This window comes from Podarcis liolepis (genome assembly GCF_965112155.1).
Source record: "Podarcis liolepis genome assembly, chromosome: 6".
Taxonomy (NCBI): domain Eukaryota; kingdom Metazoa; phylum Chordata; class Lepidosauria; order Squamata; family Lacertidae; genus Podarcis; species Podarcis liolepis.
In genome coordinates, this window is record NC_139559.1 from 3,583,783 (window position 1) to 3,604,911 (window position 21,129).

Sequence of the window (21,129 nt, forward strand, 5' to 3'; positions counted from 1 at the left end):
TTTTAAGGCCCGTGTATTCCCCCCGCCCCCCCAAGCAGAACATTTTGTAAGGCAAAGAAAGAAATATTTTTATTGCCTGCTCTTTTCACGATATTCTCCCCACCTCCCACCCCTCGTTTAAGCGGCAGCTGCTTAAATCAGCACAGAGCTGAGCATGGCATGGAGCCTTCCGTGCCAAGATGGTCAGACATTGGGGGCCTGGGAGAGGATTGACAGGTGCTAGCCAGCAAAGGTAGGTGGTTCATGCACTCTGGGCTGGGCTGACACTGCAGAGAACTGTGCTATCTACTACAGTATTCATTACTGTTTAGGGAAGCTTTCAATGTTTGATGTATTGTTTAGTTGTTTAGTCGTGTCTGACTCTTCGTGACCCCCTGGACCAGAGCACGCCAGGCACTCCTGTCTTCCACTGCCTCCCGCAGCTTGGTCAAATTCATGTTGGTAGCTTCAAGAACACTATCCAACCATCTCGTCCTCTGTCGTCCCCTTCTCCTTGTGCCCTCCATCTTTCCCAGCATCAGGGTCTTTTCCAGGGAGTCTTCTCTTCTCAGGAGGTGGCCAAAGTATTGGAGCCTCAGCTTCAGGATCTGTCCTTCCAGTGAGCACTCAGGGCTGATTTCCTTCAGAATGAAGAGGTTTGATCTTCTTGCAGTCCATAGGACTCTCAAGAGTCTCCTCCAGCACCATAATTAAAAAGCATCAATTCTTCGGTGATCAGCCTTCTTTATGGTCCAGTTCTCACTTCCATACATCACTACAGTGGTACCTTGGGTTAAGTACTTAATTCGTTCTGGAGCTCCGTTCTTAACCTGAAACTGTTCTTAACCTGAAGCACCACTTTAGCTAATGAGGCCTCCTGCTGCCGCCGGAGCATGATTTCTGTTCTCATCTTGAAGCAAAGTTCTTAACCTGAGGTACTATTTCTGGGTTAGCGGAGTCTGTAACCTGAAGTGTCTGCAACCTGAAACATATGTAATCCGAGGTACCACTGCACTGGGAAAACCATAGCTTTAACTATACGGGCCTTATTACGGTATTTTAATATTTTGTTGGAAGCCGCCCAGAGTGGCTGGGGAAGCCCAGCCAGATGGGTGGGGTAGAAATAATATATTATTATTATTATTATTATTATTATTATTATTATTATTATTACCTGCAAAGCATTTGTATCTGCCCCCTCCCCCATCCTAGAGATCCCAGATGTCATGGGCCAGTTGGATGCCAAGGAATGGTGGGAGGAACCAGATGGGGAAAACCCAGAGGAAGAAAGTGTTAGAATTCCTGCTCTGTGATTGCAGTCATGGGATTGTTGTCTTTCACATGACGGTGTATGTTTTGACTCCACAGAATGGGAAGTGACGGAGACAGGATGTTTGTGTTACTGTGTTCTGTGAAGTGGGACTTCTGTCCTTTGTCCTTTTTCTCTTTGATGTCTGATGCTAGAGAGACAGGGAGCCATGTTGCAGTGCTCCGTGCGTGTTTATAAATAAAGTAGATTAGCCAAAATGCTGAGTTGCTGAGGTCTGTCACGCAAGGTGCGCAAACTCTGCGGATCCCTAAGTGTGCCGGTGTCGGTTGGCATTGGTCGCCGTGATGTTCGGGCTGAAGAAAGCTTTTGAAGCTCCCAAACGAAAGACCAGGAGGGAGAGAACATGCCAGTAGGGCATGTGTCTCTGCCAGAGTCCTACTCGAGTGTAGGCTGAACTCCTGACAGAAAGCCCAGAGTCCGGGGAGTCTTGGTGGGATGACGGAGAAGGAGAAGAAGAAGAGAAGAGTTTGGATTTGATATCCCGCTTTATCACTACCCTAAGGAGTCTCAAAGCGGCTAACATTCTCCTTTCCCTTCCTCCCCCACAACAAACACTCTGTGAGGTGAGTGGGGCTGAGAGACTTCAGAGAAGTGTGACTGGCACAAGGTCACCCAGCAGCTGCATGTGGAGGAGCAGAGACGCGAACCCGGTTCACCAGATTGCAAGACTACCGCTCTTAACCACTACACCACACTGGGTCTCAAGAAGACTGGGAGAAGGAGGTGTCAGAAGCTGAAGAGGCAACAGGGCTTAGTGAGCGGGGAGAGTCTGTAGCAGAGAGAAGTCCAGACTCAGAGGCAGAAGCTGAAGTGGGAGGGAGGCCAAGAGAAAGAGATGGGTCAGGCAGGTGAAGACGCATGGGTGGGTGTCTCCCACTCTTGCTGCAACAAGCCCCCCACCGGTCTCCCAGACAGGGCCGTCCTACCCATAGGCGCTAGGGGCACCCAGGCGCTAGGTTCTCAGGGGCGCCAGGCCAAGAGTCCGGGGCCCGAGAGTTGAGTCCGGGGAAGAGCCCGCCCATCAGTCGGAGCGCTGTGGTGGGCTCTTCTGCCGCGGGCAGCTCTGCACCGCGAGTTCGGGGGTGAACGAGCCAGCAAGACGCTGAGGCGGCCAGCCGGCTCCACCCTCCTGCGTGCCTAGGACTGGGCGATCTTAGCTTCATGCAGGCGCAGTGTGCTGGTCCGGGGGAGTTACCGTGCGGCGTGGTCTGAGTCCAGTCCGAGCTCGAGGGTGTGGTATGGGGGCTGTCCGTCAAGGCTGAAGTGGAGTCCAAGGCAAGCAGTCGGGTGTGGTCAGGAACTCTGGCAGAAGAGCAGGACAGGGTGCCGGCAGGAACAGGTTACCAACAATGTTGCTCCCGCAACTAGGGACTGGGGCTGGCTGGCTTTTATCTGCCCTGAGGCATAGGGCAGTCCCGGTTCACAGGTGACTCACCTCTCCTGGCCTGGAGGCAGGCACTCCTTCTGCGGGAACTTAGTTCCCTCCGCCTCTCTGCCCTGAGCCTCTGCAGCTCAGAAGAGGCTGGAGGGTTACTGGACCCAGAGGCAACCTCACCTTCCCCTGACGGGGCTGGGAGAGGAGCACCTGCAGGCAATGGATCCTTGATCACCTCCGGAGCCAGAGTGGATTCAGCTGGTGTCTGCTCCTGAGGATCCAGCACAGGTGAGGGCCCTTCAGGTTCAAGCCCCAGCCCCGACTCAGCTGGTCCTGGAGGCGGGGACTCCTGTGCAGGCTGGGATTCCTCAGGTTCAGCATCCGAATCCAAATCCCAGGCCATCACAGACCGTCTCAGATTGCTTGGGGAAAACCCTGGAGAGGTGGGGACTTGGGGAGGTGGGGACCTTCAGTCTGAGCAATTGCTTCATGGGGGCAAGAGCTATTGGAGTGAGTTGCTGTGCTCATTAGGCACTCCTGTGTTGATTGCGTTTTTGCTTATTAAGAGTTAACTCCAACTTGCAGGGTGTGATTTACTGCTGGCTCGCTCCTGACACCGGATAAGCAGGCCACTGGGTTAGCAACCAGGTTGGCTAGCGAAGTGAGCAGGTTGGCTGCTCCTTGTTCCCGTCCTTCTTTTCCAGACCCTCTTCCTGTTCCAGACCCTTTGCCTAATTCTTTCCTAGATCCCAGGGCTGCCAACACTAAAAAAAGCTCTCTTTTGCGTCTCCATCTGCTCTGCTCTGCATCCCATTCTCTAACGATGAAGCGACAGTGAGATATTCCGCCTTGATACATCGCAGGCATAAAACTCCGGGTTTCAGCTCGCAGAATTTGCAGCGCAGAACCTTCAGATCCTTCTCATTAGGCACCACTCAAACCTAACCCCGCTGAGAAGGCACCAACTTCACCTGCTAGTCCAAGGCCTTTCTAGAATACGCAGCGTGAACGAGGTATTTAAGCGAATATTGACTTTTAACTTAATTTTCCTCTCCCCCTTCGAAAGGGAGAGGGTAGTAAAAAACGGATCTATTAACCAGAACCTGAGGAGAACTGAACTCCTGCCTCCACCTCCAGAGCCTTCTTCAACCCGCGTCTTTCCACTTGTCGGCACAACGTTGGTAATTGCAACCTTTTTAATACAGTCTCGTTCCGCATATCCTGCTTTTCCCTCCCCAATGTTAATTGAGGATGTGGGCCCAAATCAGCTTAATGCAAGGTTTCTTGCTGGCAATTAACACAAATTATCATTTGTAGACTTAGATAATCGCTGGCTGTTATCCTCCTGGCAGTAATTCACGCGCTCGTTTGCATAATTGCCTCCCATTCCCCCACTCGGAGGCCTGCCCCTCATTTGCAGGCGGGAGGCGAAAAACGGCCGGTGCCAGCTTTTATCGGCTGGCAAACGACCTGCCCCACTGCGAGCCTCGCAGATGGGTGTGGAGGTAATTATGCGCGGAGGGGCTGTATCCATGATGCTAAAACGTCTCTCATCATCTGGCGGCGACGGCATGCCTTGCCTCGCCTCCTCTCGGCTTCTTTGCTAGCCTCCCAAAGAGGCAGATTTGCCCCCCTGCTCCCTTGGGGAAGCGAGTGAGCAGAATATTACATCCAGGAAAAGCTTGTTTCTCTTAAGGTCTGCGAAAGGGGCAATCGGAGCTCCGGGGGATGGAAGGCGACAGAGACCCGTTGAAGAAAATTCAGAGTGTTTCATTTATTATATATATCTATGTGCGCGCACACACACACACACACACAGAGTGAGAGAGAAATTCAAGTCAGATCTCATTTAAAACCTACCTGGTTTCCACTTTCCAAAACAATATTCAAACCGAAACACAGCCATCCCTTGGAACCGAAATTTTGCAGTGCAGGATAATGCATGCAAACGTTCAAAACGTGGGCAAAGTGCCAGTACAAATGCAGATACAGCGGTACCTCGGGTTACATACGCTTCAGGTTACAGACTCCGCTAACCCAGAAATAGTACCTCGGGTCAAGAACTTTGCTTCAGGATGAGAACAGAAATCGTGCTCCGGCAGCGCAGCGGCAGCAGGAGGCCCCATTAGCTAAAGTGGTGCTTCAGGCTAAGAACAGTTTCAGGTTAAGAACGGACCTCCAGAACGAATTACTTACTTAACCCGAGGTACCACTGTACTAGCATAGAAAAAATGCGTTGCTCTCTGCTTTCTAAAACTGAATGTTGGGTAAAATTATTGCATGCAAAACTGTGTCTATTAGGAGAAATTAGGTTTGCATAGGTGGTCCCTGCTTGGGTGCAATGTTCCTGAGCTAAGAGCAGCGGCGGAGGGAGTCTCTCAGGCACCTGGAATGGTGCGCTCATCGGGGCGGGGCAAACCGCCCATAGGGAGGAACGGGGTGGGGCACACGGTGCCCATAGGGACAGCCCGGCCCATCCTCTGTCCGCCCACTGCTGCCCCCCCCCAGCTGTAGGGTGGCTGAGGCCCCGTGGTGCCCCTCTTCCCTATGGGCGCCTGCATCCCGTCCCTATGGGCACAGTGGCGATCTGCCCACGGGGGATTTTGTCACACCCCCCCCTCAGGGATGACACCCGTAGCATGCCGCCCCCACTGCACCCCCCTTCTCCACAACTGGCTAAGAGAACACAGCAAAGTCAGCTTGACTCCCTTGCACACAACCAGAGTTGAAAACACTGCCCCACCTGTTTAAGACGCATATGATTTGGAGCAGCCACCGAGACCACATAACACCAGTCCTGAAAGACCTACATTGGCTCCCAGTACGTTTCCGAGCACAATTCAAAGTGTTGGTGCTGACCTTGAAAGCCCTAAACGGCCTTGGTCCAGAATACCTGAAGGAGTGTCTCCACCTCCATCGTTCTGCCCGGACACTGAGGTCCAGCGCCAAGGGCATTCTGGCGGTTCCCTCACTGCGAAAAGCCAAGTTACAGGGAACCAGGCAGAGGGCCTTCTCGGTGGTGGCACCCACCCTGTAGAACGCCCTCCCACCAGATGTCAAAGAGAACAACAACTACAGTGGCACCTCCGGTTACATATGCTTCAGGTTACATACGCTTCAGGTTACAGACTCCGCTAACCCAGAAATAATACCTCGGGTTAAGAACTTTGCTTCAGGATGGGAACAGAAATCGTGCGGCGGCAGCGTGGCGGCAGCAGGAGGCCCCATTAGCTAAAGTGGTGCTTCAGGTTAAAAACAGTTTCGGATTAAGAACGGACCTCTGGAAGGAATTAAGTACAGTGGTGCCTCGCAAGATGAAATTAATTCGTTCCGCAAGTCTCTTCGTCTTGCGGGTTTTTCGTCTTGCGATGCACGGTTTCCCATAGGAATGCATTGAAAATCAATTAATGCGTTCCTAGGGAAACCGCCTTCAGACCAGGTCCGGGGACAGTCTGTCCCCGGACCTCTTCTGAAGGCTGGGGGGGGGATAAGGGCTTTTCTTCCCACCCCCAGCATTTTAAAAAACCCCGGGACAGCGGAGGACTTCTCCGCTGTCGGGGCGATTTAAAAGCCCCTGGGAAGGCAGGCAGGGGGGACAAAGACTTTTGCCCCCCGCCAGCCTTCAGAAGGTGTTCCCACACCCCCCCGCCCCGCTTCGGAGCACCGTTCCGAAGCGGGGCGGTGGGGGAAGGTGTTCCCACCCCCCCCGCCCCGCTTCGGAGCACCGGGAGAAGCGATCTCCCCGCAAACCCTTGCTGCAAAAGTGGTCCGGGGGCAGCGCGAAGCGCTTCCCGCTGCCCCCGGACCTCTTTTGAAGCAAGGGGCGGTGGGGAGAAGCGATCTCCCCGCAGCCCCTTGCTTCAAAAGAGAAGACCCGCTGTCCCCGGGGCAAGCTTCGTTTTGCGAAGCAAGCCCATAGGGAAATTCGTCTTGCGAGGCAACTCGAAAACGAAAAAACCTTTCGTTTTGCGAGTTTTTCGTCTCGCGAGGCGTTCGTCTTGCGGGGTACCACTGTACGTAACCAGAGGTACCACTGTATCAGACTTTTAGAAGACATCTGAAGGCAGCCCTGTTTAGGGAAGCCTTTAATGTTTAATAGATTATTGTATTTTAATATTTTGTTGGAATCCGCCCAGAGTGGCTGGGGAAACCCAGGCAGATGGGCGGGGTATAAATAATAAATTATAATTATTACATTATTATAAGCACCACGCACCCCTCCCTACCTGAGATCCTCTCCCTAAATCAGAGGCTCCCCCCAGGCGAAGCGTGCTTTCTACGCCTTAACTGTAACCTTCCTCGCCACAGCTGCCTTTTCTCACCTGCCTGCCTGGAGCTTGGGAGCAGCAGCACCATGGACCCTGCCATAATCTCCTCCAGAGAAGGCGTGTGCTTAATTTGTGCCAGGACGATGGGGGAGCCACCTGGGTGTCTAGCAGCCCCCCCCCCAGGGCCCGGAGGGGGAAGAGTGCGGTCTCCAAAGGCTGATCGATCGCCAAATGACTGATATTTGTGGAATACAGTTTATCTACATTGCAATATTGCAAACAGTTTTGCCTAACAATTTGACTTGGAAGGTCCTGGTTCAAGAAAGCTCAAAAGGAAGGTTTGGACAATTAATGATCAGGAGTTGCTGCGCCATTAAACTTCAGATAACAGACTTGGCCAACATCCCAGATTGGAATGGAGTCAGAGGAAGCTGCGCTGATAAAAAGGCAGTTGGAAAAAAATATAGCGTATTTTTCGCTCTATAAGACGCACTTTTTCCCTCCTAAAAAGTAAGGGGAAATGTGTGTGCGCAGCAATCCCTCTTGCTGTTCTGGCTTCAGGGATAGCCACGCAAAGCCTCTTCAACAACATTTGATTCAGAATATTTTTTTTCTTGTTTTCCTCCTCTAAAAACTAGGTGCGTCTTATGGTCGGGTGCGTCTTATGGAGCGAAAAATACAGTGCTAATAAAGCTGTAATTGACGGATGAAAGTATATGATGTTTGACATGATTGAGAATCGTGAGCTCAGGGATGGAGAATTATAAAGCATCAAAATTGAGATATAGAAAACATGGAAACAATGAGGAAAGGCAGGACTGGGATGTGGAGATATGCTTCAGAGAGCCAGACCGTGGGGAGCTTCGAAAAATAAATAATTATAATTCGGACTATAGTTTTGGTCTTTTTATTTTAGTTTTTTATTTTAATTGGAGTACAGTCATACCTCGGGTTGCATGTGCTTCAGGTTGAGCGCTTTCGGGTTGCGCTCCACGGCAACCTCGAAGTAACGGAGCGGGTTTTGCCGCTCATGCATGCGCACACGCTCAAAATGACGTCACGCGCATGCGCAGAAGCGGCAAAATGCAACCCGCGCACGCACAGACATGCAGTCGTGTCTTACGTTCTATTCAGGATGCGAAAGGGGCTCCGGAACGGATCCCGTTCGCATCCCAAGGTACTACTGTCTTATGACTGGATATATTAATTGGATTTTTTTATTGGAAAATCAATAAAAATGATTAAAAATAAATAAATGGTGGAGCCACCTCGTCCCATTTCCCCTCGGCCATAAGCCCTCTTACCGGCTTCATAATCCAGGTGATTCCAGGGTTCTTGCGGAACTCCTCCACAAACAAATGGTACTCCGAGGGCATCTCAAAGGTCTTGGGGAAGAAGTCGCATTTCATGGCTTCCAGCTTCCCAGAGTCCCTCTCCAGCTGCTTCCGAAACCGCTTCAGGTTCTTCACGATGTAGTTCTTCCGAGTCAGCTGGAGGGGCACGAAGGATGAGAAAAAACCAGCTCATATACTATACAGTCGTAAAGGTAAAGGGACCCCTCACCATTAGGTCCAGTCGCGGCCGACTCTGGGGTTGCGGCGCTCATCTCACTTTATTGGCCGAGGGAACCGGCATACAGCTTCCGGGTCATGGGGCCAGCATGACTAAGCCGCTTCTGGCGAACCAGAGCAGCGCATGGAAACGCCGTTTACCTTCCTGCCGGAGGGGTACCTATTTATCTACTTGCACTTTGACGTGCTTTCGAACTGCTAGGTTGGCAGGAGCAGGGACCGAGCAATGGGAGCTCACCCCGTCGCGGGGATTCGAACTGCCGACCTTCTGATCGGCAAGCCCTAGGCTCTGTGGTTTAACCCACAGCGCCACCCGCGTCCCTTACTATACAGTTATATCTCGGGTTAAATATGCTTCAGGATGAATATTTCAGGTTGCGCTCCATGGCGACCCGGAGGTAACAGATCGTGTTACTTCTGGGTTTCGCTGCTTGCGCAAGCGCAGGCGCTCAAAATGATGCTCAAAATTTGCGCGGAAGTGGTGAATCGCGGCACGCGCAGACGCAGGTTATGTTCGCTTCAGGATGCAAACGGGGTTCCGGAACGGATCCCATTCGCATCCAGAGGTACCACTGTACTATATTATATGACAAGCTTAAAAAATAAATATGTTTAAGTATAACTTTATGAAAAATACAGAAGGTTTTCTACTAGGGATAACGGACACAGGTATAGCAAGAGAAGATCAGAAAATATTCCTCTATGCCACAGGAGCAGCAAGGATCCTCATTGCTAAAAACTGGGAAAAAGAAAGTGTGCCAACAAAAAAGGAATGGCAAGACAAACTGTTAGAGTATATTGAATTGGCTAGATTAACAGAGGCAATTTGAGATCACACTAGACAAGAGTTTCAAAAAGCATGGGGGAAATGCAGAGAATACTTCACAAAACAGTGCCCTAAAATACATACCTGGACTTGTTTCGATTAATGTCTGCAGGAGACTTTGTGGATATTCAAGTTATAGTTAGAAAAATCTTAATAATTATTCATAAAGGAAACAGCTTATAAGAAGTAAACAAGGAGGCCAGTTACAGGAAAAAGGAAGTCTTTTATTTGGTTGTTTGTATTGTTGTATGTTATGCTTATTGTATGTTATGTTCAAGTTTAATGAGGGTGGATTTCTGTATTGGGGGGGTGGGGGGTTATGTTATGCTGTAAATAAAATTTCCAATATTATTTTTTTTTAAGAGAAAAACAGCCTCAATAAATGCTCATGTGAAACAGGAGCTGCTTTATCTAGCTACTCATCTTGCTCAGGGGTTCCCAAACTTTTTTTGGTCCCTGCCCACTTGGTTCCATCAACTCATCCCCAGTTCCCACTAGGTAAAAGTAAAGGGACCCCTGACCATTAGGTCCAGTCGTAACTGACTCTGGGGTTGCGGTGCTCATCTCGCTTTACTGGCCGAGGGAGCCAGCGTACAGATGTCATGTGGCCACCATGACTAAGCCGCTTCTGGCGAACCACAGCAGCGCACGGAAACGCCGTTTACCTTCCCGCCAGAGTGGTACCTATTGATCTACTTGCACTTTGACGTGCTTTCGAACTGCTAGGTTGGCAGGAGCAGGGACCGAGCAACGGGAGCTCACCCCGTCACAGGGATTCGAACCGCCGACCTTCTGATTGTCAAGTCCTGGGCTCTGTGGTTTAACCCAGAGCGCCACCCGCGTCCCAAGAGCAGTTCCCACTACCCTGCCCTATAATAATAATAATAATAATAATAATAATAATAATAATAATAATAATAATAATAATAATTTTTTATTTATACCTTGCCCATCTGGCTGGGTTTTCCCAGCCACTCTGGGCGGCTTCCAACTGAATATTAAAAACAATACAGCATCAGACATTAAAAACTTCCCTAAACAGGGCCGCCTTCAGTTGTCTTTTAAAAGTAAAAAACTAATTTACTTTGCATCGTTCAGAACAGCCGTTTGCACAACCCGCTGAGGAAGACAGCAACACAACACAGTTCAAAACAGTAACAATTAGCTGCGCATTTATTCAAAACCCAATTAAAACCACTTTGTTTGATTAATTCAGCAAAACTGATGATTCACTGATCACAGACACTGCGTGAAAAATGTTTTTATGCCTTCTTCCTAATGAAAACAGAAGGGCGAGAGAAAGCCTGTTTATATAGAACGACTTACCAAACATGCACAGACCTTCACCTATCGCAGATGTACTGTAAGTAATTTATAAGAAAAGAAATAGCTATTACTAATAATTGGCTATCCTTCAGCTTGTGACAACTCAGAATAGTAAAAGGGGAAAAAAGTGTCCAAAGGAAATAGGTTTGAAATCAATGAGAGCTGAAAATGTGAAGGGGTTTTGCTCTAACCTTGTCAACTTCAAATAACAACAACAACAATAATAATAGTAGTAATAAATGTTATTTATACCCCGCCCTCCCCAGCCAGAGCTGGGCTCAGGGCGGCTAACACCAGTAAAATTCCGGAAAAAAATAATAAGAAAAAAAAACCCAATATAAAATACAGGTTAAAATGCAATTTAAAATGCAGCCTCATTTTAAAAGTAGCCCATAGATCAAAACCATAAGGGGAGGGAAACATAAGGGTCAGACTGAGTCCGAACCAAAGGCCAGGCGGAACAGCTCTGTCTTGCAGGCCCTGCGGAAAGATGTCAAGTCCCGCAGGGCCCTAGTCTGTTGTGACAGAGCGTTCCACCAAGTTGGGGCCAGTACTGAAAAGGCCCTGGCCCTGGTTGAGACCAATCTAACCACCATGCGACTCAGGACCTCCAAAGTGTTGTCATTTGTGGACCTTAAGGTGCTCCGCGGGGCATACCAGGAGAGGCGGTCCCGTAGGTACGAGGGTCCTAGGCTACATAGGGCTTTACAGATCAAAACCAGCACCTTAAACCTGACCCTGTACTCCACCGGGAGCTAGTGCAGTTGGTAAAGCACTGGATGAATGTGATCCCGTGGGAAGGATCCCGTAAAGAGTCTTGCCGCGGCATTCTGCACCCGCTGGAGTTTCTGGGTCAGCTTCAAGGGCAGCCCCGCGTAGAGCGAGTTACAATAAATAAGCGATCAATGTACTTGGATACTGTGGATAGTTTTCACTCAGGTCCACATATGCAAATAAGGGACTGAAAGTGACGTTCATTGATTGGATAGTTAAAGAAAGTGGTTACTGTTGCGTTGTACTGGAGCTCTATATAAGCAGGCTGGCTGAACCCTTCAGTTCAGTTCTGTTCTGGCCTGTGAATAAACAAGAGCTGTTTGAAGAATCGCTGTGTCGTCTGATATGTTCACCCACAACTTAACACATGTGGCTCTGGTCTAAACCACCGAGCCTCTTGGGCTTGCCGATCTTGAGGTCAGCAGTTCGAATCAGCGCGACGGGGTGAGCTCCTGTTGCGTTGCAGGCTTCCCACTGGGGGATCTGGTAGGTCACCGAGAGACTAAGTGGACTGATGGCCTGATCCCAGCAGGCCCTTCTTATGTTCTTATGAAGATGCACAGCTCAAGGCTGTTTGCATAAAATGGTTAATTTGACACAAGAGACACTGCCCCCTACTGGAGGAGGAAGAGGAGTGCGGGGGAGCAGACCGCCCGTGGGAGCACAATCCAGGCAGGGTGCCATCGCAGCCCCACCTGTTCTCTGCCCCCCCCCCGGTGCTGGAGTATGAAGCTCCGCCACTGCTGCCCCCATCTCTACAACCGTGAAGGCCAAACTCACGGCAGACGGCCTTCTCGGTGGTGGCACCTGCCCTGTAGAACGCCCTCCCATAAGATGTCAAGGAAATAAACAACTATCTGACTTTTAGAAGACATCTGAAGGCAGCCCTGTTTAGGGAAGCTTTTAATGTTTGATGGTTTATTGTGCTTTTAATTCTGTTGAGACCCGCCCAGAGTGGCTGGGCAAACCCAGCCAGATGGGCGGGGTATACATTATTATTATTATTATTATTATTATTATTATTATTATTATTACTCTTGTTTTTAAGGAAGACACTCTGATTCTCAGAACGATGGATGGGTTTTGAGGAAGAGGTTGTGAGCAGAGCCCCAAACCTGGTGATTCCATGGGGGACCAAGTTATCCAAGTTGCTTTCAATTCAAACCAGGGTTGGGTGATATATTGATACATCAACCCAAACCGGTTTGAAGTCCGTATTGTGATATCGCTTTCATAGTTTTTGACCTGGCGATATATTGTGAATTGTGGTCTGTATGTTCTATGCAAAAAAATCCCAATGTGGGTGAAACCGTGAAGCCAGCCATTGCATAAAGGTAAAGGGACCCCTGGCCATTAGGTCCAGTCGTGGCCGACTCTGGGGTTGCGGCGCTCATCTCACTTTACTGGCCGAGGGAGCCTGTGTACAGCTTCTGGGTCATGTGGCCAGCATGACTAAGCCGTTTCTGGCGAACCAGAGCAGTGCACGGAAATGCCGTTTACCTTCCCACCGGAGCGGTACCTCTTTATCTACTTGCACTTTGATGTGTTTTCGAACTGCTAGGTGGGCAGGAGCAGGGACCAAGCAACGGGAGCTCACCCCGGCGTGTTGATTCGAACCGCGAACCTTCTGATCATCAAGTTCTAGGCTCTGTGGTTTAACCCACAGCGCCACCCGCGTCCTTTAGCTTTTGCATAGTCCATCCTTATTTCACGATATATATCACGATGTTTAGGGATGCGGGTGGCGCTGTGGGTTAAACCACAGAGTCTAGGACTTGCCGATCAGAAGGTCGGCGGTTTGAACCCCCGTGATGGGGTGAGCTCCTGTTGCTCGGTCCCTGCTCCTGCCAACCTAGCAGTTCGAAAGCACGTCAAAGTGCAAGTAGATAAATAGGTACCACTCTGGCGGGAAGGTAAACGACGTTTCCGTGCGTTGCTCTGGTTCGCCAGAAGCGGCTTAGTCATGCTGACCACATGACCCGGAAGCTGTACGCCGGCTCCCTCGCCCAATAAAGCGAGATGAGCGCCGCGACCCCAGAGTCGGTCACGACTGGACCTAATGGTCAGGGGTCCCTTTACCTTTACCTTTATCGCTATGTTCAGCTGGCGATATATTGCGATGTTGAAAACCAGGTATCGCCCAGCCCTACTCCGTTCTAGTGTGACCCGGCTGGCACCAAGGCACCAAGTTCCTCTCACCTCGTAGTGGTTGCGGAAGTGGCTGATGCGCACATGCTCATCCATATACGTGTGGTCAAAGTTCTCCTGGAGCCAGCGGACGTCGCACCAGTAGAAGTCCCACTCCCCTTCGCTGTCGGGAAAAGGTCAAAGAACATCGAGTTGGGCACAAAAAACAGCACATCAAGGTCCCTTTCGCTCCTTCGCTGCGCCGCTTTTATGGATCCGTTAACTGGCTGGCTTAAAATGCCATAAACATCCTGGGCCTTTAATTTAAGAGCATATGTCGCTCCCAGGACTGCTTTCATCCGAGCATATCAATTTCCTAGAACTATGAATAAAGAGGCATTTTATGTCAGTGTGTTTATTGCAAACTGTCACATGAGAGCCTATCAGTCGCTCTTGGAACAAAATCATTTCAGTTAAGACTTAAAGGTGCAACCTGAGCCCTTTTAATATATGTTAAATAAAGACTCGACGTGGCTTCCTTGACTGCCAAATGAAGCGGCTGTCAGGTAACATGTTGCGTTTCTGATATTCCGCACTGTTTCATCTCCCAGGAATTGCAATGGAAACAAGGAGTCCCAGAAAACTTCTCATCTTCCTGCCCAGGAAAAGCACGTCCAAGCATCTCTGTTAGAGCAACTCTCCTCATTTTTAACTGGCAGCAAAAGCATATTATGGAATGGCCCTCTGAAGATCGTTCTTAGGGGACATCTCACTGACAGGAACAATTTTAGCAAAAGCTTTGCCAATTCTCATCTCGTTTTATAAGAACTATAACTCTGAAGAACTGATGCCTGAGCTTCCTTTTTCCCCTCTCCTCTGCTTTTCCTCATGTGTCATGTATTTTTAGATTGTATGCCTGAGGGCAGGGAACTATCTTATTACGGATGATTGTTAAGTTGCTGGGGGAGCCTTTCCCACTAAAGAGCGGGGTATAAACATTTCAAATAAATAACGAAAAAATGTCAATGCAATATGAAGCATAGGATTAACATGGAGAGCAGCACTAGAAATCAATGGGAGGGCTTCAAGGTGAGCTGTGGACCCCAGAGCTGACTTTTATGGCCTCAAAGACCAACAGGAAATGGTCCCCTGCAGAAACAAAGCACCCACTTTCTGTTAGGACATAGTTCTGTTCCACCTTAAAAGGGTACAGGCATGACTGTTGTGCCTGTTTACTTCCAGCACAGTCTTGCTGGGAACTTCCGTTTGTATATAGCTTTTGCTTTGTGCTGTTTTGCTGGAGACGAAGGGAAGCAGACATGTTTTCCTTTGTTCCTGAACTATACTAAATAAAATGCTGTACATTATGCTTACACATTTCTCTGACCGCCTCTTCTGATGCAAAAGAGGTCTTATCTCTGCTGGTTTGTGTGCTCAGAGTCTCTAAAGGTATCTGAGGCTTAAGTCGCAGTTTTGATGCTGTTCTGAGAATTGGAGTATTGCCCGGCTACTGGCTGGAGCCAGCTGGGGGCCTGCCAATTGCCCCTGACAGCATCCCAACAACAGGGGTTTGGGCCCAGATCCATGGCGCTTACAGGAATGTAAGGCTGCTGCGAGATCCTGGCAGAGACAGAGGTATGTGAAGCTGATCGTCCTGGCCGAGGCTAGAAGGCTCGCCCGGCTACCAGCCGGTGGCTGGAGCCAGCTGGGGGCCTGCCAATTGCCCCTGACTCCCAGCAGCATCCCAACACTCTCAACAGGTGTGGGTAGAAAAAAAGTTGACCCATCTACCTACTGAGAACCTTTACGCCCCATCATTCAAACCCCAGACCCCAACAAGGCCAGAATCAGGTTCTCCACATATTTAAGCAAGCAGATTGTGTGTGCAAAAGCGGATGAAATAATAATAGTAACAAGCAGCAATAGTTGAAATCATCATTGCGGAAATTACACCTAGCAAAAGGGTGTTCCTCTGCTGTGCCGACTCTGCAAGTTCTCTATACAGCTGCAAATAAAACGATTTAAGTGTTGTAAAGTGCAATATGCAAATATGACACTAGACGGCGATGGTGAACTATGGCAAATTCAATATATTTTTCAAAAAATTTACAGTGGTACCTTTAGATATGAACAAGATCCGTTCCTGAGCCCCGTTCGCATCTAGAAGTAAACGTAAGTAGCAACGGCATGTCTGCGCACGCTTGCGTCGCTTTTCGGCGCTTCTGCGCATGCGCGTGACGTCATTTTGAGCGTCTGCGCATGCGCAAGCAGCGAAACCTGGAAGTAACGCGCTCCACTACTTCCGGGTTGACGAGAAGCGCAACTCGAATGCGCTCAACTCGAAGCGTATTCAACCCGAGGTATGACTGTATTATAAAAGCGTTTTCACAGCGTTGTGGTTTTTTTACGTGTGTAGATTCCACCATAGTTTCTCTTTTTAAAAAAGGAAATGGCCACAGGTCTCTTCACCCACCACCCAATCACAGGTGGTTTGATTTTAAGTAGTTCTGCAGAAAGGATCATTTGCTGGGGGAGACGAAAGTCCCTCTTTACACGGCTGTTCCAGGACTCCATTCTGGAAATGTAAATACAGCACGCGTACGCAGCACAAAGACATCCATTTATCTGCGCCTAGGGAGGCATCGCTGCTCAGGCATGTATGATCTCCAGCCTGAATGGATCCCACACATTTTTCATTTCCGAGGAGTAAACAGGGATTTTGGGACTAGAGAAAAATATGGCTAGCAACTGATGTTTGGGAAAGGCCAGAGAGCAGGAATAGAGAAGCATGATTGCATTTACCGTATTTTTCGCTCTATAGGACGCACTTTGTCCCCTCCAAAAATTAAGGGGAAATGTGTGTGCATCCTATGGAGCAAATGCAGGCTCCTTGGCTCCCTCTGCGCTCCGGAGGCTTCGCGTTGCTTTCGCTGAAGCCTGGAGAGCGAGAGGCGTCGGTGCGCAACGACCCCTCTCGCTCTCCAGGCTTCAGGGATAGTCGCCTGAAGCCTTCGGAGCACAGCGCGAGTTCCCGCTGCGCTCCGCAGGCTTCAAGTTCCTTTTGCTGAAACCGGGAGAGCAAGACTCTCCTGGCTTCAGCAAAAGGAACCCGAAGCCTGTGGAGCGCAGCGGGAACTCGCACTGCGCTCCGAAGGCTTCAGGGATAGCCGCGCGCAACCCCTCTGGCAGGGAGAGGCTGCACGCGGCTATGGCTTCTTTAGCCCCGCGCAGCCTCTCCCAGCTGGAGAGGTTGAGCGCAGCTAAAGAGGAAGCCAAGACAGTTAGCAGGATCCATCCCGCTCACTGTCTTTGCTTCGTTGCTCTTTGGGGCTGGGGGGGGCGGGCTTCCCCCGGCAGCCCCAGCAGCTTCTTGATTTCCCCCTCTAAAAACTAGGTGCACCCTATGGTCTGGTGTGCCTTATGGAGCGAAAAATACGGTATATCCAGGACTTGAGGAGAAATCGGGTGTGTTTAGTGAGGAAAGGAGATGCAGCTTTGAATGTGGGGCTTTGAGGAAAGATATGGAGAACACAGAGGTTTGAAAAGAAAAGCCCCTGCCTTGCTGGGAATCAGGGCCGGATTTAGGTCTGATGAGGCCCTAAGCCACCAAAGGTAATGGGAGCCTCTATGCAGTGGTACCTCAGGTTAAGTACTTAATCCGTTCCAGAGGTCCGTTCTTAAGCTGAAACTGTTCTTAACCTGAAGCACCACTTTAGCTAATGGGGCCTCCTGCTGCCGCCACACCGCCAGAGCATGATTTCTGTTCTCAACCTGAAGCAAAGTTCTTAATCTGAAGCACTATTTCTGGGTTAGCGGAGTCTGTAACCTGAAGCATATGTAACCTGAAGTGTATGTAACCTGAGGTACCACTGTATGCCCAGCTGTCCTTTGTGGAATATATGCTCTATGGCAGGCATGTCCAAAGTCCATTTTGGGGGCGGTTTATTTATTGGGGTCAAATCCTAAAAACTTCAGCGCAACAACTTCAGTCCTAAAAATGTTCACATCATCAAATCTGGCCCTCTTTGAAAAAAGTTTGGGCACCCCTGCTATATGGTAATTGATGGACCTAATAGGTATCTAAAGCCATTTGCACATGTTGCCGTGCAACCAGTCCATGCAGAATGTAGGCACCCTATATATAGAAATGAGCAAATCAGTGATATTTTAGGGAGCAGGCGAGCAGGCGGAGCCCATGACTTACATCATAGGAGCCTACACAACACAAAACACTGTTGCTGTACAGTGGTACCTCGGGTTAAGTACTTAATCCGTTCCAGAGGTCCGTTCTTAACCTAAAACTGTTCTTAACCTGAAGCACCTCTTTAGCTAATGGAGCCTCCTGCTGCCGCCGCACCGCTGGAGCACAATTTCTGTTCTCATCCTGAAGCAAAGTTCTTAACCTTAAGCATTATTTCTGGGCTAGCGGAGTCTGTAACCTGAAGCATATGTAACCTGAAGCGTATGTAACCTGAGGTACTACTGTATGTAGGTTTTGTTTTGTTTTTTATCATATATTTTGGAAATGTACATCCAGGTTTTTTTTCCTTTAATTTTTTTTGGGGGCCCCCCAAGAGAGTGGGGAAGGGACGCGGGTGGCGCTGTGGGTTAAACCACAGAGCCTAGGACTTGCCGATCAGAAGGTCGGCGGTTCGAATCCCCGCGATGGGGTGAGCTCCCGTTGCTCGGTCCCTGCTCCTGCCAACCTAGCAGTTTGAAAGCATGTCAAAGTGCAAGTAGATAAATAGGTACCGCTCCGGCGGGAAGGCAAACAGCGTTTCCGTGCGCTGCTCTGGTTCGCCAGAAGCGGCTTAGTCATGCTGACCACATGACCCGGAAGCTGTACGCCGGCTCCCTCGGCCAATAAAGCGAGATGAGCGCCGCAAGCCCAGAGTCGGTCAGGACTGGACCTAATGGTCAGGGGTCCCTTTACCTTTACCTTTAAGAGAGTGGGCCCTAAGCTACAGCTTGTTTAGCTTATACGCAAATCTGGAACTGTTGGGAATACAAACCCCTTGCAAACATCTATATAGGATGATCACCTGCAGCTGCTTTGATGGACAATACAGAATGAATCTGTCCCGCCGGCTGACCTCTAAGCTGCAGCAGGCAGACAGAGGAAGCAAAATTAACTCCAAACTCCACAATTTGGGATCCCCATCATTCCCATTTCTTCCTTCCACGTACTCAAATCTCTGCATGAGCCCAGAGGTGGTTGCGCTCCCTGCCCTTAGTAACAGTGTGCAGAGAAGACAATGTATTTCTCTGGGACTGAAGCCAGAAGAAGGGGCTGCTGGGAGCGATGAGAGAATCCCAGTGAACTAGGACTCTTTTGTTTAGTGCTGACTGTGTGCATTGTTCTCTGAGCATGTGCAAGTGTCTGAAAACTGTGTGTTTGTGTGCAATCTCCTTCTTGAAAGCTATCCCTGGTAGGAATTTCAGAATCCATTTTCCCCCCAGCACACAAAAAAGAGGAGGAAGCTTCATCTTGGCTGGGGTGAAATTAACACACATATTAAAAAAAAAGTTGTGAAAATGCTTTTTAAAAAATGTTTTGAAAAATATATTGAATTTACCGTAGCTCACCGTCGCCATCTAGTGTAACGTTTGAATAATGCGCATTACAACCCACTTAAAACGTTTTATTTGCAGCTGTATAGCGGAGTCCTGGAAGACCTGCAGACCTTTTGCCACCCATCATGCCATTAAGAAGAAAACCGCAAGCCTTACTCTTTCACTTCAACCCATCCTGGTCGCTGTCGAAGGACGTCTAAAATGGTGTTTGTAAGGGCACACTTGAACCGAATGCAAGCTCGGGGTTCTCTGTGTATAAGCAAGACACATGGATCCCGTTAGATGATGATGATGATGATGATGATGATAATAAAATTGTATTTATATCCCACCCTCCCCAGCTGAAGCCGGGCTCAGAGCAGCTAACAACAATAAAAGTAACACAGTTTACATAAAATCACAATCAATTAATTGGAATGCATTCAATTCAATAAAACATTATGTTATAATAAAATCTGTTGGCATTTTAAGGTTTAAGCTATAGTTTTCTTTTTGTGTATATATATTGTGGGCGTATTCATACAACCTATTAACAGTTCTAGTTGCTGTCTTGACCCAGCTCCAGGGCAGCGGTGAATTGCATTGCAAATTAGTCATCTGTTAATCTCTCTCTCTCTCTCTCTCTCTCTCTAACCTAGCAAATTACAGTGGTCCCTCACAAAACGAAAAGAATCCGTTCTGCGAGTCTCTTCGTCTTGCGGTTTTTTCGTCTTGCGAAGCAAGCCCATTAGCGGATTAGCGCTATTAGCGGCTTAGCGGGCTTAGCAGATCAGCTGATAAGCGGTTTAGCAGCTTGGGGAAAAAAGGGGGGGAGGAAAAAACCCCCGCAGGAACTTGCAAGACATTGTCGTCTTGCGAAGCAAGCCCATAGGAAATTTGTTTTGCGAAGCACCTCCAAAATGGAAAATCCTTTCGTCTAGCGGGTTTTCCGTCTTGCGAGGCATTCGTCTTGCGGGGCACCACTGTACACAACAAATGCAATTAAGATGCTCTGGCAGGGAGGAAGATGCAAAACGCTCACTCTCCAGACCTTAGAGCAGCGTTCCCCAGCCTGCAGCGCGGCAGATTTTTTGGACTACATCTCCCATCAGCCCCTGCCAGCTTGGCCACGATGGATGAGGGTCGTGGGCTTTCTAAGTCTAAGAGCCAGTGTGGTGTAGTGGTTAAGAGCGGTAGTCTCGTAATCTGGTGAACCGGGTTCGCGTGTCCGCTCCTCCACCTGCAGCTGCTGGGTGACCTTGGGCCAGTCACACTTCTCTGAAGTCTCTCAGCCCCACTCACCTCACAGAGTGTTTGTTGTGGGGGAGGAAGGGAAAGGAGAATGTTAGCCGCTTTGAGACTCCTGAAGGGGAGTGAAAGGCGGGATATCAAATCCAAACTCTTCTTCTTCTTCTTCTTCTGCAGCAGAACTGTAAAGGCACTTCTAAGTCAGTTTTTTTTCGTAAGTTGCTTAGTAGTTCCATGACTATTAAGCAGTATATAAATGCCATGAAATAAATAAATAAATAAAACACACTACTAGCCTGTAGCAATAGCAATTTACCTGTCACAGAACTTCCGCCAAAGAATTATTGGACTCCTACAAAAACCTGCCATGTATTGTTTATGAATCCGCTTCTCGTTTATTTTTATTTATTTCTTTTAATTTTTACTCACGGTTTTCAATAGTTTTACAATCATTCTAACATATCAAAACTCGACTTCCTTCCTCCTCTTTCTGTGGTCCCTTAAATTATTATTTTTACCCATTAACCTAACTTATTCTCTTATTCATCTGCTTTAAATATATGCTCTTACAAAACCGCAGGTCATTACAATAATCCTGCCTATGTCCTTATCTGTTTACAGTTTGTTTGTAAATATTCAATAAACCGTTTCCATTCTTTTATAAAAAGTTTGTTATCTTGATTTCTTATTTTTCTGGTAAGTTTCACCATTTCTGTATATTCTGACTCCAGCTACAAAAGTGGAGGCTGTTG

The 21,129-nt window shown here is 48.8% G+C and overlaps 1 protein-coding gene across 3 annotated transcripts in view; it reads right to left on the reverse strand.

The window, feature by feature from the left end:
* TTLL9 (tubulin tyrosine ligase like 9) overlaps positions 1–21,129 on the reverse strand; it is a 55,251-nt gene that overhangs the window by 25,061 nt on the left and 9,061 nt on the right. For all 3 annotated transcript variants that reach the window (XM_083507590.1, XM_083507591.1, XM_083507589.1), the window contains exons 3-5: positions 19,307–19,399; positions 13,649–13,760; positions 8,257–8,442 (exon numbers count right to left, since the gene is read on the reverse strand). In XM_083507590.1, coding sequence (XP_083363716.1) covers positions 8,257–8,442; positions 13,649–13,760; positions 19,307–19,399 — 391 coding nt within the window. The remainder of the gene's footprint in view (positions 1–8,256; positions 8,443–13,648; positions 13,761–19,306; positions 19,400–21,129) is intronic.